Source organism: Triticum aestivum, chromosome 6A, assembly GCF_018294505.1.
Source record: "Triticum aestivum cultivar Chinese Spring chromosome 6A, IWGSC CS RefSeq v2.1, whole genome shotgun sequence".
Classification (NCBI taxonomy): Eukaryota; Viridiplantae; Streptophyta; class Magnoliopsida; order Poales; family Poaceae; genus Triticum; species Triticum aestivum.
In genome coordinates this window covers 150,191,508-150,205,705 of record NC_057809.1, presented here as the reverse complement: position 1 = coordinate 150,205,705, position 14,198 = coordinate 150,191,508, and the positions used below count along the sequence as shown (strand labels likewise).

Here is a 14,198-nt window from a genome sequence, read left to right as displayed (position 1 = left end):
TACTTGTTGAGATCTCAAAGGCTGTTATAGGCCTACTGACAACCAAATATATAACTCCCCGCAAAAAAAACCAACCGAATATATAACAACAGTAGGTGAAGTTGCTATGCTTATGAACAAGAATCTGAATTTGTCTTTGTAGAGAAGGGCGACCATGCATGAACACGAGTAATTTTATAAGCAGCAACATGGAAATGCATATACTCCAAATTAAGCACATAGATTCAACAGCCACAATAATTCATGTCCCAGGGGTATTCCTCAAACTGGGAGCGGACACGCAGTTCTCCTTCACACACATGCATGGATTCCACCACAAAGAAAGGAACCAACCTGTTTTTCATGCTCCAGAGAGTGGGTGGTCTCCATGACCTGGTCTGGTGACTGCCAAAACGGAAGGCAGGATTCTTGCGAGGCAGGCGGCATGATGACTGGTAAATGAGGCAAACAAACAGAGGCAATGACATCAGCCTCCACCAATCGATTCTTACAAGGCTCTCCCCAGGCAGGCATTTGGAATATTGGATTAGATAGAAACTAGGGCGAAAACGAAGGCATTTGGAATATTTGATTAGATAGAAACTGTGTAAGCATGCTAGTTAGTTTTTAGATCGTCACACCTCCAAAAGTAAGTAAATGTTGGTAGGAACATTCACCCACGCATGAGATCCAAAAGCAATTCACATATCTCACGCCTATCATTGAGAGGGTAGCTAGGGTTTCCATTTATGATGCGCTGATGGAGATAAGAAACCGCCTCGTTGCATCATGTGATGGAGTGCTAGTGTAGGTTTCCGTGGAATCAAAGGGTGGGGAGAAATGGGTGAGGCTTTGGATTTGTGGTGAGATGGTTTAGCAAGGAAGCTTATGCCATAAAAATGCAGTAGCATCTCAGTTGCAACAACCACCACTGCCTTACAGCAATGACAGAGCGATTGATGTGCCAACTGCCAACAAGTGATAAGAAAGATGGGATCATCTTCTTCTTTTTTTCGCATACGAGAGAATGTGATGAAACCAAGCAGTAGACATGTTTTCTTAATTTTGGGTGCAAAATATGATATGGCTGGCTCTCATAAATTCAGTCTAACTAGTAGCTCCAACAGTTGAACAGACAAGCTCAAGAACATCGTCAGCTTGTCTCTGTTAGGTGCGCTCCATTATGCGAACTCGCACATTCCCATTCCATTTGCTTCAGCATATCTTGTATTGCTAAGTTGTTGTTGTTAGGGACAGTGATACATGGACTTCAATTAAGGTTTCAGATTACTATTAGGCTGCTGCTTATGTGCTATTGATAGTGTGTGATCCATATCTTAGCTTTGGGAAAGGGAAAGCAAAACAGGAGAACCTCGCAGACTCGTTTGCCCTAACCTTGGTAGTTAAGGTGCAACCAACCAACCAAACCAAGTAAAAAACCTGCCATTTCTCTCTTTCTACTTGTTGGGATCTCAAAGGCTGTTACAGGCCTGCTGGCAACCAAATACTCCTATATAACAACAGTAGGCGAAGTTGCTATGAACAAGAATGTGTATTTGTTGTTCAAAAGAAGGGTGACCATCTATGCATTTTCGAACCCAATTAAATAGGCAGCGAAGTGGAAATGCATATACTCCAAATTAAGCACACAGATTCAACAGCTACACTGGAAAGCACAATAATTCATGTCCCCCGTTATTCCTCAAACAGGGAGCAGAGACAGACAGTTCTATCTTCCACACACATGCATTGGATCCACCACAAAGAAAGGAACCAACCTGTTTTTCATGCTCCAAAGTGTAGGCGGCCTTCATGCCCTGGTGTGGTGAACTGCCAAATCAGAAGGCAGGATTCTTGCGAGGCAGGCAGCATCATGACTGGTAAATGAGGCAAACAAACAGGAGTGACATCAGCCTGCACCAATCGATTCTTACAAGGCTCTCCACAAGGCGGGCATTTAGAATATTGGATTAGATAGAAACTAGGGCGAAAACGAAGGTACTGTTTACTAGATCAGTCTCAAATCACCTAACAAATCACAATCTTTTTTTCCTACCGCTGGTGCCATACCAGCGTCGAAGCTACCATTAGGAACCCCCCCTAAGACCTAATCATGAGTAACTGTTCCGGGCAACGATGATGGAAATAAATTAACACAAGCCTGAGTTTATAGGCATCAAGTTCAGGATCATGTCATGGCTTCATTGTATCAATCTCTTGGCTAGTTTGAGGGAGACTGCTGCTGCTCTTCAGGGGCCTCCTCGGCCTGTTGCCCTTGAGGCTGCTGCCACGCATATGCCACTGGGTGACCCTGCTGGCCACCATACATCATTCCTACTCCCGGTACCTGTTGTGCTTGCACATAGTAATAAGGAGGATATGCATCAGCCGGTGCCCCTAGAGCAGCAGGTGGCAAGCCCACCCTCGGAAGCCCAAGGCCTTCCTCCTTCATGTCATCCCTGGGAATGATGTCCACCAAGAAGTCGTAGATGTCAGTCCTGGTAATGGCAGCTGCAATGTCATTCTTCTGCAAGGTCCGGCGCTTGTTCTCCTCAGTGTGCATCCATGACCTGAGTGTCAACTCTAAGATAAACACCTCGCATGCCTTTGCAAAGACAACAGGAGCTTCTGCGGAGATCATCCGGACATCCTCGTCAGCCTTCATTATCTTTTTTATCCTTGCCAGTGGTAAGGTGTGGTTCTTGAAGTCAGTTGCCTGCTCAATCTCTTCCATTTGAGTAGCCCAGAACTCACGAAGTTGCTGCTGCTGCTGTTGCTGCAGTTGTTGGTGAAATTGCTGGGCCTGTTGGTAAACCAGTTGGTGCTGAGCACTGAGTTGAGCTGGATTAGCAGGGAATGGCACTGCAGGCTGCGAGCCAGGAGGAATGGCGGCAGGCATGGCTGGAGCTGGATAGGCAGCAGGAGGAGGATATGCTTGTGACCCAGCAGTGGCCACACCCACCACAGGCTCAGGCTGCGAGGATGGTTCCATGTGAGATCTTGTTCGTGCAAAGCCAAATACCTCCTGAGCACTGCGCAAAACAATTAAAGGTATTGAACAGTTAATTTTCATCTAGATTAATTAGAAAGATCAGAACTAAGTTTACAAGATTGGAAATTCATAAATGTATCGTAGATGAATGGGAATTCCATCTTATAATGTGAACGAAGGAATCAAAGCAATCGAACTCAACATTTAATCTTCAAGGTCCATTGCAGCATTCCAAACACAAAAAGATTCTCGTTACACATGAAAAGGTGAAATTAAAAGGATTAAACGGAAAAGTATGATCAGAACACAAGCAGCAGCAGAAATGAAATCAAACTGACTATGTAAATAAAAATCACAAGTTCCCATCAACCTTATCCCTAATATGTGCGATAAGAACCTTCATAATGCAACTATCAATTGACCTCAATAACACTGAAGGTTGATAGCAGTATTCCGAACAGAGAAAGATTATCGCTACACATAAAGCAACTGAAATTAAAAGGATTAAAGGCAACAGTATCATCAGAACACAAACAGCAACAGAAATAAAATCAAACAGACAATGTCAATCAAAATCACAACTTTCCATCAACCTTGACCCTATTATGTGTGAAAGGAAGGAAAAGTTTCCTTCGCACTACCACAATCCATATATTTGTAAGTGTACTTTTGCATGAACAATCAATCCCTGCTAATATTGGTTAAGGAGTAACAAACACAGAAGAGTCCAATATTTGACTACTTTAAAAAAGCAAATTAGATGGATCGGCACTAATATTAGAGAAAGTTCAGAGCTTCAGATCATCCATGTCTGAAGATTTTCAGTGCAAGCAGGTTCCGTAGATCACACAGAAAAGGCACATAAACCTACACCTTCAGTTAGGACTCGGGAGTCTACAGAAAGGATGGCATGTATAGCTATGTATTCCTCCTAAACTAGTAAGGCAGTATCATGTACTTGCATAAACCAAGAGCTTTGAATCAAGTCAATATCACACCTTGTAAAGTTCAGCTAAAGTTAAAAGTGGAGTGGCGTGTAAAAGAAGGACTTCTTTATTTCCTGATGGCACGGCTTACTTTTACAAACTTTGGTGATGTGAAGGACAAAGCTTATTTAATTAAACCTACTACATCACCAAGTTTGTCACATATATCCAAGACGCCAAATGACTTACGCTGTCTTCTTATCCTCACTTTTCACTATCAGTTGAAAATGATTTATCGTGTTCTCCCAAGTATGCTAAAGGCGGATAACAACTGCCTTAATAGGATTTCTTAGAACATATAGCAATTGGGCAGCTTCAGACGATTCACGCGTTTGACATGGGCAAAGGAGACCTGGGGTCTGTCGTGTCACCATGACATATGGACACGGCAGGTCATATATCGATACCTTCCAAAAATCAGACTGAGAAACGTATGCAACCAAAAACATCGACAATACGTTGGCGTAATCAATGCGTCGGACACGTGGAGGGGTCGACTCCACACCAATACTAATTTATAGAAGGTTGAGCTTTCGTGGAGCCAATCCCAACTAAGCCTACTACACAGCGGAATTTGTCTCTATCGCAATCTCACTGGATTGGCGCTGAAGATAAACAGAACGGCGGAAGCGCGCACTGTAAATCTTTGAACTCTCATTTTGCTTAGGCGCTGGCAACTGAATTTGATGCATACATCCAATTCCGCCACACAGCTTAATTACCTGGGGGGAAACTTGGCTATATCATAGTACGATCGAGCGAAGCAGGTACAACAAGCTGCGCATGCCTAGGAAATCTAGGAGAAAACATAACTGAACTAGGTTAATTACAGATCACTCGGGCGCATGCAGTGGAACAGTGCCAAGGCATGGGCCGATGGTTACCACACTCTTCCACTGAAAAATTCGTACGAACACCGCCAATTTCACAACTGAAACCATCTCCGAATCGCACTTGCCCTAGGAATTCAGCAAACGAGAAGCCACCTAACAGATCGCAAGCACGACATGCGCGAAACGGAGAAGAAAGTCCCGGATCAATCTAAGCAGGCGCGCGTGCGGGGATTGGACGGGATCACGCGCCGCGGACTGGCCCGCGAAATTGGGGAGGGGGGGGGGGGGGGGGGGGGGAGTGGGAGAGGGGAGGAACGGGGTCGTTACCGAGAACCGCCGGATCTCCGGTACGGGGACCGGAGGACGGATGAGACGGCGGTGGAGGCGGTGGAGGCGGCGGAGGGGTCCCTGTCTCGCTGCTCCGCTGGTGGATTCTCGGAAGCCCTCGGCGGAGGCGGAGAGAGAGACAGAGAGTCGCCCTCGGTCAAGGACGAAGGGAAGAAGAGTCAAGGGAGAGACTACTGCAGGCAGGGGTTTTTATGGGTCGTGGGCCGTCTGGGCCTGTATGGAAAGATCTAGCCAGCCCCTTGATGGCGTAACAGTTAAGCTAGATTTATCCAGCCCATGTATCTGCATGGGCTGGGCGCAATTTTCATTTCTGGAAGAAAAACACTCTTCGTGTCCAAAAAATTGGTCATGATTCATGAACACTAACATCCCTATTGTTGTCACAAAAGGAAAAACACTATCTTGTTCTCATATAATCGGTGTCATGTATACATTGTCAGTAAGAGAACATATCACTATTTCCCAAAAAAGAAAAGAGCATATCACTAAGCTGCAGTTCTCTTTGCCCAGAAAATGTAAGCAGAAACTACCAAGACAAATCATCTGCATTCATGGGTAGGAAGCACCGAAGCAGGAGCATCTGCTCAACACAAACACACACACACACACACACACAGCCATATCGCCTGGTCGGAAATCCCAGTGAAAGTAAAAACAGCACCGGGATTCGTTGGGTCCAGTGGCCGGAACGCGTCCCATCAGCCTGGGCAAGCATCAGATCCGAGGAATCCTGACGGTGACGGGGCGCACCATAATGCGGTTACGCGTCGGTGTCATGGTCGGTCTCGCCGGCCATGGCAGATTGGCAGGCATCTTCTCCTCCCCCACCACCCCGAAGCAGCCGGTGCGGTGGTGGTGAGTGACAGCGACAGATCACGGACGGGACTGCGGAGCCGTGAATTCCATTTCCAGGGCCAATTATTGCGCCACCGCCACCCCCGACCACCACCCATTCCGCTCCCACCCAGTGCCACTGCCATGGCGTCACCGCTGGCAAGTACCGCCGCATTCATGGCGCCTCTCGGCCCCGTACGTCCCCCCTGCCCATCGGCATCTGCCTGCCACTGCAATTACAGTACTCTCGACCCTATCCTCGGCAGCTCAGAATCAGAAATCTGAACACGGTCCTTGAGAATCCGGTCGAGCATGGCATGGCATGGCATGGCACAGCTCGATCGACCCAGCAATGGAGTTCTTCTCGCATACATACAGTACTACAGTATTAATGTACAAGCATCGTCGTTCTCCCGACCGAACTTTCCCCTACGGAAAACCTCTTCTTTAATCCAATTAAAACAAGCTGCTGCCTTTCCATTCCAGGGGTTGAGGAAAAGGAACCCGAGGAGAGACAAAGGGAAGCTACTGGCGCCGGGACGGCTAATGGCTGGCGGCGGTTGGCCGGCTGGCGACGACGAGGCCGTTCGGCGCGGGGGCGACGGCCGCGACGGAGGCGGCCGACGAGGCGGCGCTGCCTGGCGCGAGCACGAAGCGGGAGGAGAAGGTGTAGCTGTAGTAGAGGCTGGCCGCGTCCGCGTCCGGGTCGGGGTCGCCGAAGCCGCTCTGGTCGAAGTTGCGCGCGTAGCTCAGCGGGTCGTACTGGCACCCCCGGAGCGCCCCGGCCGCCGACGAGGACGACGACGCCGCCGCCGGCCTGGCCGCGCACAGCGCCTGCCTCCCCTGCCGCCGCAGCCGCCGGACGAGACGCCCGAGCCCGCACCCGCCGCCGCAGCACCGCCGTGCCGCGGGGCCGACGACGCCGCCTCCGCCGCCGCCGCGCCGGCAGGTCGACGTAGCCCCCGCGCCGCTGCCGCCTTCCACCATGGCCGCTGCCCCCGTCTCTCTCCCTCTCGCTCCTCGCCTCCCCGCGGCGGCGCGTGCGCGGCCGTGTGTCCAGTGCAGTGCGGCGCAGTGTGGCTGTGGCTGTGGGACTTGTGCCGGGCGCGTGTGTGGGTTGTTGGTAGGTAGACGTGTCCGTGACCGTGATTTATAAAGGTCCAGCTGTGGCCGCCAGCCCATTCGCGCAAACCGTTGGCGAACTGAGGCGGTCCGGCCACGGACCAGTGCACTCTCCGTGAGTATTTTGGTGTCAAGCTGGGGAGGATGAGACCCGTGCACCACATCGGGCAGGGAAGGTCTTATCTTTTCTTTTTCTTTTCTTAGCAAAGAAGATATTTTATTTTTCTTTCCTTAGGAAAGAAGATATTTTCTTTTCTTAGAAGTAGAAGGCCCTTTTCTTTTTCTTACATACCTTGTTCAAAGAGCAACTGATGAGGACAAAGCATGCTCTGAATATCTTATCAAAGCTTAGTGTTGTTTCGGATGGAGTACCTGTGGCCGAACTGGGTGTTGCGGCGGCATGGTACCTTTGGTGGCAACGACGACAACTTGTGAAAGGAATCGTGATTCAAAACCCTGAGAGAATAGCACAGTCTTTCGCTCCTAGCTACAAATTACATCAGATCGATGTCTCCGAAGCTCCCGACTCAGAAGAAAGAACATATGTGGAAAAAACCGTCTCATGGACTGATCTGGAGGTTGCGGTACTATTGTGCGTGATGAACGGGGTGGCTTTTTAGCAGAAGTTACTTGGTTTCTTCCGTATATCCGAGATGTTTGATTCAACGGAGCTCATGGCAATTAGAAATGGAATATACTTGTTGGCAAATTTGGGGTGCAACAATGTGAAGATTGAATCTAATTGCTCGTTTGCGGTGGAGGCAATTCAACAAATGGACTCTTATCTAGAACCCTACATTACATTGATCTCTGAATGCAAGCAGTTGATAATGAACTTTGCCGAAAGTATCATTTAAACACTATTTCTGAAAAGCTAATCATGCAGCAGATGAGCTAGCTAAGCATTCTTTTAGTGCTAGATTTTCAGGTTCTTGAGATGATGTAAACCTAACTTTTACTTGTAAACGACATGACCATCATATGAGAAATAAAGTCTATTTGCTATAAAAAAAGGCATTTTCTCTTCCTGCAACTAGAAGGCAAAGACGACATATTAGAAATGTCCAATCTTCGGCTAGAAAAATGTCCAACCTTACGAGACCATTTTCTAAAAGGCAGCAAATAAAATGCCATGTTGTATATCAATGATGTCTTCCTCATGTATTCGTCGGTGGCAGTGGCACGTGATGAGCAAATCTCCATGCCGCGTCTAGATCTCCGAAACATCCTTGGAGACAGATAACAATCTTGAGGCACGGGACGGAAAGTTGTCAGACGGAACCAGGAGAAATCAACGACAAGGAAGTAAGGTTGAAATCATCGTCCTATAGAAAAGGACGATGAAGGGCCCTAGACAACCACCACGATCCGATCAGACGGAACTAAAATGCCTTACCTCCTCTAGATCTTCGAAACATCCTCAGAGCCAGATAACAGTATTGGCGCATGAGGCGGGAAGTTGTCGGTCAGAGCAAGAAGAAATCAAACGACAATGAAGATAAGGATAAGATCACCGTCCTAGAGGAGAAGATGATGAAGGGGCCTAGACAATCATCCTCATCCGACCAAAGAGAACAAAATGTCTTACCTCCTCTAAATCTCCGGAACAACCTCGGAACCACTCCCAATGAAAAAACCTCCATAATTCATAGCAACAGTAAAGAAATCCCTTTCTTCATCACCTACATGGACATTGCAAATTCAGACGGGCAGATAATGTGTAAAATTCAGTTATTTTCAAAGATCGTTTTGCATTGCAAAATTGCAAAAATCAATTAGCATGGTCAGATTCACTTAACAAGACCAGTTAGCATGTGCAAAGACAGTTCATCAAAGTTAAGTTTAGTTAGAACAATATTTTTCACACATTTAGTTAGCACATTGACATTTCCCAATCAAAAGGAGTCCCTCACCATGGCGGTTCCCGGTCCTGGTGGGCCGAGTTGAGGACCCCTAGGCCGGTTCTGTCCTGGGTCATATTGGGCGGCCCTTAGCGAATTCTACGAAGACTCCGCGAGACTTGGAGCACAATCCGCAGATGCCAGAGTCGTGGAGGACTCTACCTCCATCGACTTAGCCGACTAGGATCTATAACTCTAGGCCCCTGGTATACTATATAAGCCGGGGGTTGGGATCTTCTATAGGACAAATATAATCGCTTTGTACTGTACCTGTACTTTCCATACACCCCAACATAATATACAAGAGCAAGAGTAGGGTATTATCTCCTCTGTGAGAGCCTAAACTTGGGTAAAACCTTGCCATATTACCATCATATTGGGCCAAGTCGCGTGACTAAGATGCCCTGCCATGGGATCTATCAGATCTAGCTTTGACACACGTAAATCCAGTTAATTGAAGATGGGCAATTGAGTTTATATGATTCACATCTAAGCTATATCATATAACCTTAGAACCACTTATTTACCTATCCTAGCATCCAAAATCCTCTGCTTTAATCATAGCCCAAGCATGACCCCCCCCCCCTCCCAAAAAAAACCCTTCTTTCCACAACCCAAGCAAACCACATGAACGGAGCATGGAGCATCGCATTGACGACATCTAAGCCACACGAGCAATCATGAACAACGATGAACATCAAGGGCGGGGGGGGGGTGCCATGCCTCGACTCGGCGATGAAATCTATGGCATATGCGCCGCCACTGAGGCCTCCTTGTGTCGAAGCAACAAATCCCTAGGTGATCATCATCGCAATAGCCTCATCCTTTTTACTTTCTTCCCTTTCTTTCATTTCTCTTCCTTTCTTTCCTCATCGGGTAGTTTTGAAGCATTGTCGATGGAACCGAGGTGGGGGCAAGGTTTTTTTGGCAAAATGGTGTACGCATGTGGCGGCGTCTTTGCAATACGGCCCCTAAAACAATCCATCTGCATTAAAGAAGGCCCACCAACCGAAGTACGAAAACGTCTCCGGTGAATGTATGTGCACAATATCACCCATGCCGTCCATCCTACGCTGACGTGGCTACATACAGGGAGGCAGCCGCCGCCGTGTGGGCGACATACATATGAAAACGTCTCTGGTAACCGTATGCGCGCACACGGAACAACTTCGTCAACCCGAAAATTGCAGTTCGTGAATTCAATGACTTTTTATGCACACTTCTCCCGTAGAATGTGGGAGATGAATTTTTACTTTTTGGTCGACAGGAACATGAATAAGAATGAACATCACGACATCTAAACGACGGGCGACAGGAACATGAATAAGAATGAACATCATGACATCTAAACGGCGGGCGACAGGAACATGGATAAGAATGAATATCATGGGCGTCAGGGAACGAAAACTCACCATAAACGGAGGTGTCTCGCCCTTTGGTCGCAACCGTGGTGCCATGCTTCAACTCGACGGTGAAATCTCCGGCATAGGCCCCGTCATCGAGGTCTCCTTGTGTCGAAGCGAAAACCCTAGGTGATCGCCGTCGCAATCGCCTCCTCCTCTTTACTTTCTTTCCTTTCTCTTCCTTTCTTTCCTCATCGGGTGGTTTTGAAGCATCGTCGATGGAACCGAGGTAGGGGCAAGGCTTTTTTTATTTGTAAATGGCATGCACACGTGGCGGTGTTCTTGCAAATGCGGCCCCTGAAACAATCCACCTGCATTAAAGAAGGCCCACCAACTGGACTTTCTTTGCGGAAAACCCCTTGGAGACGCAAAGTATCACCGTCGCGGTCCATCCTACACTGACGTGGCTACAGACGGCTAGGCAGACAACACCACGTGGGAGAAACGTGTCCCGTGACCGTGACCGTATATGCAGAGTGTCACTCATGTGGTCCATCCTACGGTGACGTGGCTACACACGGCGAGGCAGATGTCGCCGTGTGGGCGACACACGTATGAAAACGTCTCCGGTGACCAGAACAACTTCGTCAACCCGAAAATTGCAGTTCGTGAATTCGGTGACTTTTGTTTTTTGCACGCTTCTCCCATGGAATGCGGGAGATGAATTTTACTCTTGTTTTCTCAAAAAAAAAATATACTCCTAATAAAAATCCTGCTGGCAATGCATGGATTGATGGATCTCGATCGGGCGTGGGAGGGAACAAAAAGGTGGGCAGTACGGTTGGCAGTGGAGCCACGCGGGGCGGCAAGGACGTCGTCATGGGCCTCCCTTGTCGTGGAGCAAAGCGTGACAGCCAGCCACGTCGTCCCTACCACCACCGCTACCCCCGCCCCGATCCGGTCCGGTCCGGTCGCTAGCTACTCTCTCTTTGGCGATTGGCATGGCCACACTTCACAGTTGTACGCCCATATCCACTGCACCCTGGCCGACGCCAGTACGCCGCAGCGCGCGCCGCTGCTACTGAAATTTCCAGCAGCAAGAGCGAGCGCACACCAGCCATTTCCCTTCCCTTCCCCATCAACAACACGGCGCGCGCTGCGCGAGTCATTTTTTTAAAGCGTGTGAGAGGCTGTCGGCATGGCATCGTCAGCTCGCTCGCGGTCAAGGAGCACACTCCCGAGGGCATTTCTCCCTTCTCGCGGTGCTGCTAGCCAGGCAGTAAAATATTACAGATTCTAAAAAAAAGGATAGTACAGATTCTAAAAAAAAGGTAAAATATTACTAGTAGTACCCGACAAGTCGCCGGATGCAGGGAGGACGCAGGCATGTGGCATCCCACTAATAAGATATATATACTTTTCTCCGATTAAAATAGATCCAGCCGAGAGTGGTCGCTCGACTTTCTCTTGGTCTGCCATCGAGCACTGAACTGAACTGGATCGGGTTGAGGTACTAGCTACTCCCTCCGTTCGGAATTACTTGTCGTCAAAACGGATGTATCTAGACATTTTTTAGTTTTAGATACATTCATTTCTGCGACAAGTAATTCGGAACGGAGGGAGTAGCTAGGAAAGCATTGCTTGGAGCGAACGGCTACATGATTAGGCTTTCCTTCTTTCAAAAAGGTCCAGCGCTTTAGAGCAACTTCAACGCGTTGATAGATGTCTTTTTTTGTCCGTTTAGGTCGGCTGTTCGCTCAACGTTCATCCTTTTTAAGATTTGGATCGGCAGTGCGTCTAACGACCGCCACCCATTTCATGTTCGCATGTAAATTTGGAAAAAGACCTGTGATCATAGATCATGTCAGCAGCCATGTCGTCCGAAGTTCATGTCGGTATCATGCCAGTGCCGACATATAATGTCAGCTTAAAAACACCACACATCTCAGCTGGCGCACTTGCCAGCGGCCGGCACAAATGCCAGCACACAAAAAGGGGCGGGAGTTCGATCATGCCATCGCGGTTGTGGTCATGTCAGCACACTTGCCGGCGTAAAAAAGGATGACGCTCGCTGCCATGGTCACTCGTCGTCAAACTTGAGCATGTCGGCCTGCATCTTCTTGAACCACGGCCGCTTCCTTGGCGACACGGTGTTGAGATCCACCTTCATGATCTCCACCCCCGTCATCATGCTAGCGAGAGCCACTTCTTTCTCCTTGGCCTTGGCATTGACGGCCTCGATCTCTAGCATCCTGGCTTGCTTCTCCGCCTCCATCTCAAGCATCCTCGTTTGCTTCTCCGCCTTCATCTCAAGCCTCCTCATTTGGATCTTCATGAAGACGTTCATTTGTTCTTTCTTGTCTTGCCGGCGCTTCTCCTCCCTTGAGTCCTTTTTGATCATCATGTCCTTCATGATTGCGATCAAGGCGTTCGACGCCACATCCCGCTTGTCCTCCTTCTTGGAGTTGTTCTTCCCCCGCGGTCGTGGCTTCTCGCCGTCCCCAACCTCCTCCACGACCTTCTCTCCCCCCCCCTCCCCACGCGACATGAGGGCGGCATATTGCGCCTCGGTCTTGCGGGGGCGCAAGGCTTGCCTTTGCTAGAGGGGGCAGTCGTGATGTCGGACGAGGCGAGGGTGGCGAGGCCGGTGGCGGCATCGAGGTAGTCGTCCATGGCGAGCGGCAGGAGCGCGCGCGGACGAGAGGGTCTTGGAAAAAGTGGAGGAAAATGGTGGAGGCTGCCACCGACTGGCAGGCCAGAGAGAGTAGTTGGCGCGCGTCGCGCACGTCCGCCTCGTGTCCGCGCCGACACAAATAAGCCTTCAAAATAGGCCGTGAATGGACCGACAGCGAACGAAAAGCGAATACGCGTCCATTTGGGTCAGCGCATTGAATCAACTTTTCTGTCTACGCTGACCCAAACGAACGCGCGCGGATGAAATGGGTAATCGCATTGGAGTTGCTCTTAGCCCGTCCTCCGACTCCGAGACCATCATCTCGAGTAGTACGCTGATGAGTCACCAAAACATACCAAGGGCATCGTAGATACCAATCTGAAATTCTTCTTCTGCCACCCGAGAATCGTAGTATTCTCATCTGATTCGCTTTGGATGCTCGTGCTTGGTAGTAAATGGTAATGCTGTGGGTTGCTAGTCACGTGACTGCGTAGTCTACATTTGTAGAGTATCGTTGATAAGCACCAAGAACCAACGAATCATGCATACAGGCTAACGGCTAGGACCGACCCAGATTGATTCGCATTGGCGGCAAGGCCTGTTACAGGAAGAATCCGATGAGTTTGTCCAGCAAGCTCGCAGGTACTCTTTTTGTCATAAACCGGTAGGAGTTGTCCGATGGAGCTAAACGCATCACGGCCCGGCCCTAGCTAGTCAAGATTGTACCAGATGGTTCAAGTTGACACTGTCAACTCCGCTTTGGAAATCGGAAAGCCCTAATAACATGATAACATGTCTATGATCGGAAAACGCCCTAATCGTGGACACCCTCACCCCTTGTGGTCACTATACCGTGAAGCTTTAATATACGATACCAAAAGGAAGTTCATGTCCTATAACAATTCCTTCTGGTGGAAAGATGCATACTTCGCCTGTCATTTTGGGAGAAAGAAAACAATTTCTATATAGCAGCAGTGCGTACTTCACTATGGAAGGCAAAATGGATGTGAGCAGAAGCAGGGCGGGCATGGCTCTATCAATCAAGCTCGACACATGTCCTATAACAATTTAGTAGAGCTCTATCAATCCCCTGTATCTCAAGTAGTAGATGCAAGTGCATCGCTCGTCAGTGTCGGATCCTCGGGGAGAAAATCTTAAATTCGGCAGATCACTGATAACCCCGTCA

The 14,198-nt window shown here is 48.7% G+C and overlaps 2 protein-coding genes across 2 annotated transcripts; both read right to left on the bottom strand.

Annotated features, from left to right (window-relative positions):
• Positions 1-1,935: 1,935 nt before the first annotated feature.
• On the bottom strand, positions 1,936-5,326 carry LOC123132571 (nuclear transcription factor Y subunit C-4). Its single transcript, XM_044552402.1, has 2 exons — positions 5,118-5,326; positions 1,936-3,011 (listed from the first exon to the last, which is right to left on the bottom strand). The coding sequence occupies exon 2, from the start codon at positions 2,969-2,971 to the stop codon at positions 2,201-2,203; it is 771 nt and encodes a 256-aa protein (XP_044408337.1). The 5' UTR covers positions 2,972-3,011; positions 5,118-5,326; the 3' UTR covers positions 1,936-2,200.
• A 940-nt stretch (positions 5,327-6,266) lies between these two features.
• Positions 6,267-7,108, bottom strand: LOC123132572 (uncharacterized). The gene has a single exon (XM_044552403.1). It carries the CDS (start codon positions 6,957-6,959, stop codon positions 6,516-6,518), a length of 444 nt encoding a protein of 147 aa, XP_044408338.1. The 5' UTR covers positions 6,960-7,108; the 3' UTR covers positions 6,267-6,515.
• Between the last annotated feature and the right edge of the window lie 7,090 nt (positions 7,109-14,198).

Excerpts from the sequence above, each read along its gene's own strand:
- LOC123132572 (XM_044552403.1), bottom strand. The coding sequence starts at position 6,959 with ATGGTGGAAGGCGGCAGCGGCGCGGGGGCTACGTCGACCTGCCGGCGC.
- LOC123132571 (XM_044552402.1), bottom strand. The coding sequence starts at position 2,971 with ATGGAACCATCCTCGCAGCCTGAGCCTGTGGTGGGTGTGGCCACTGCT.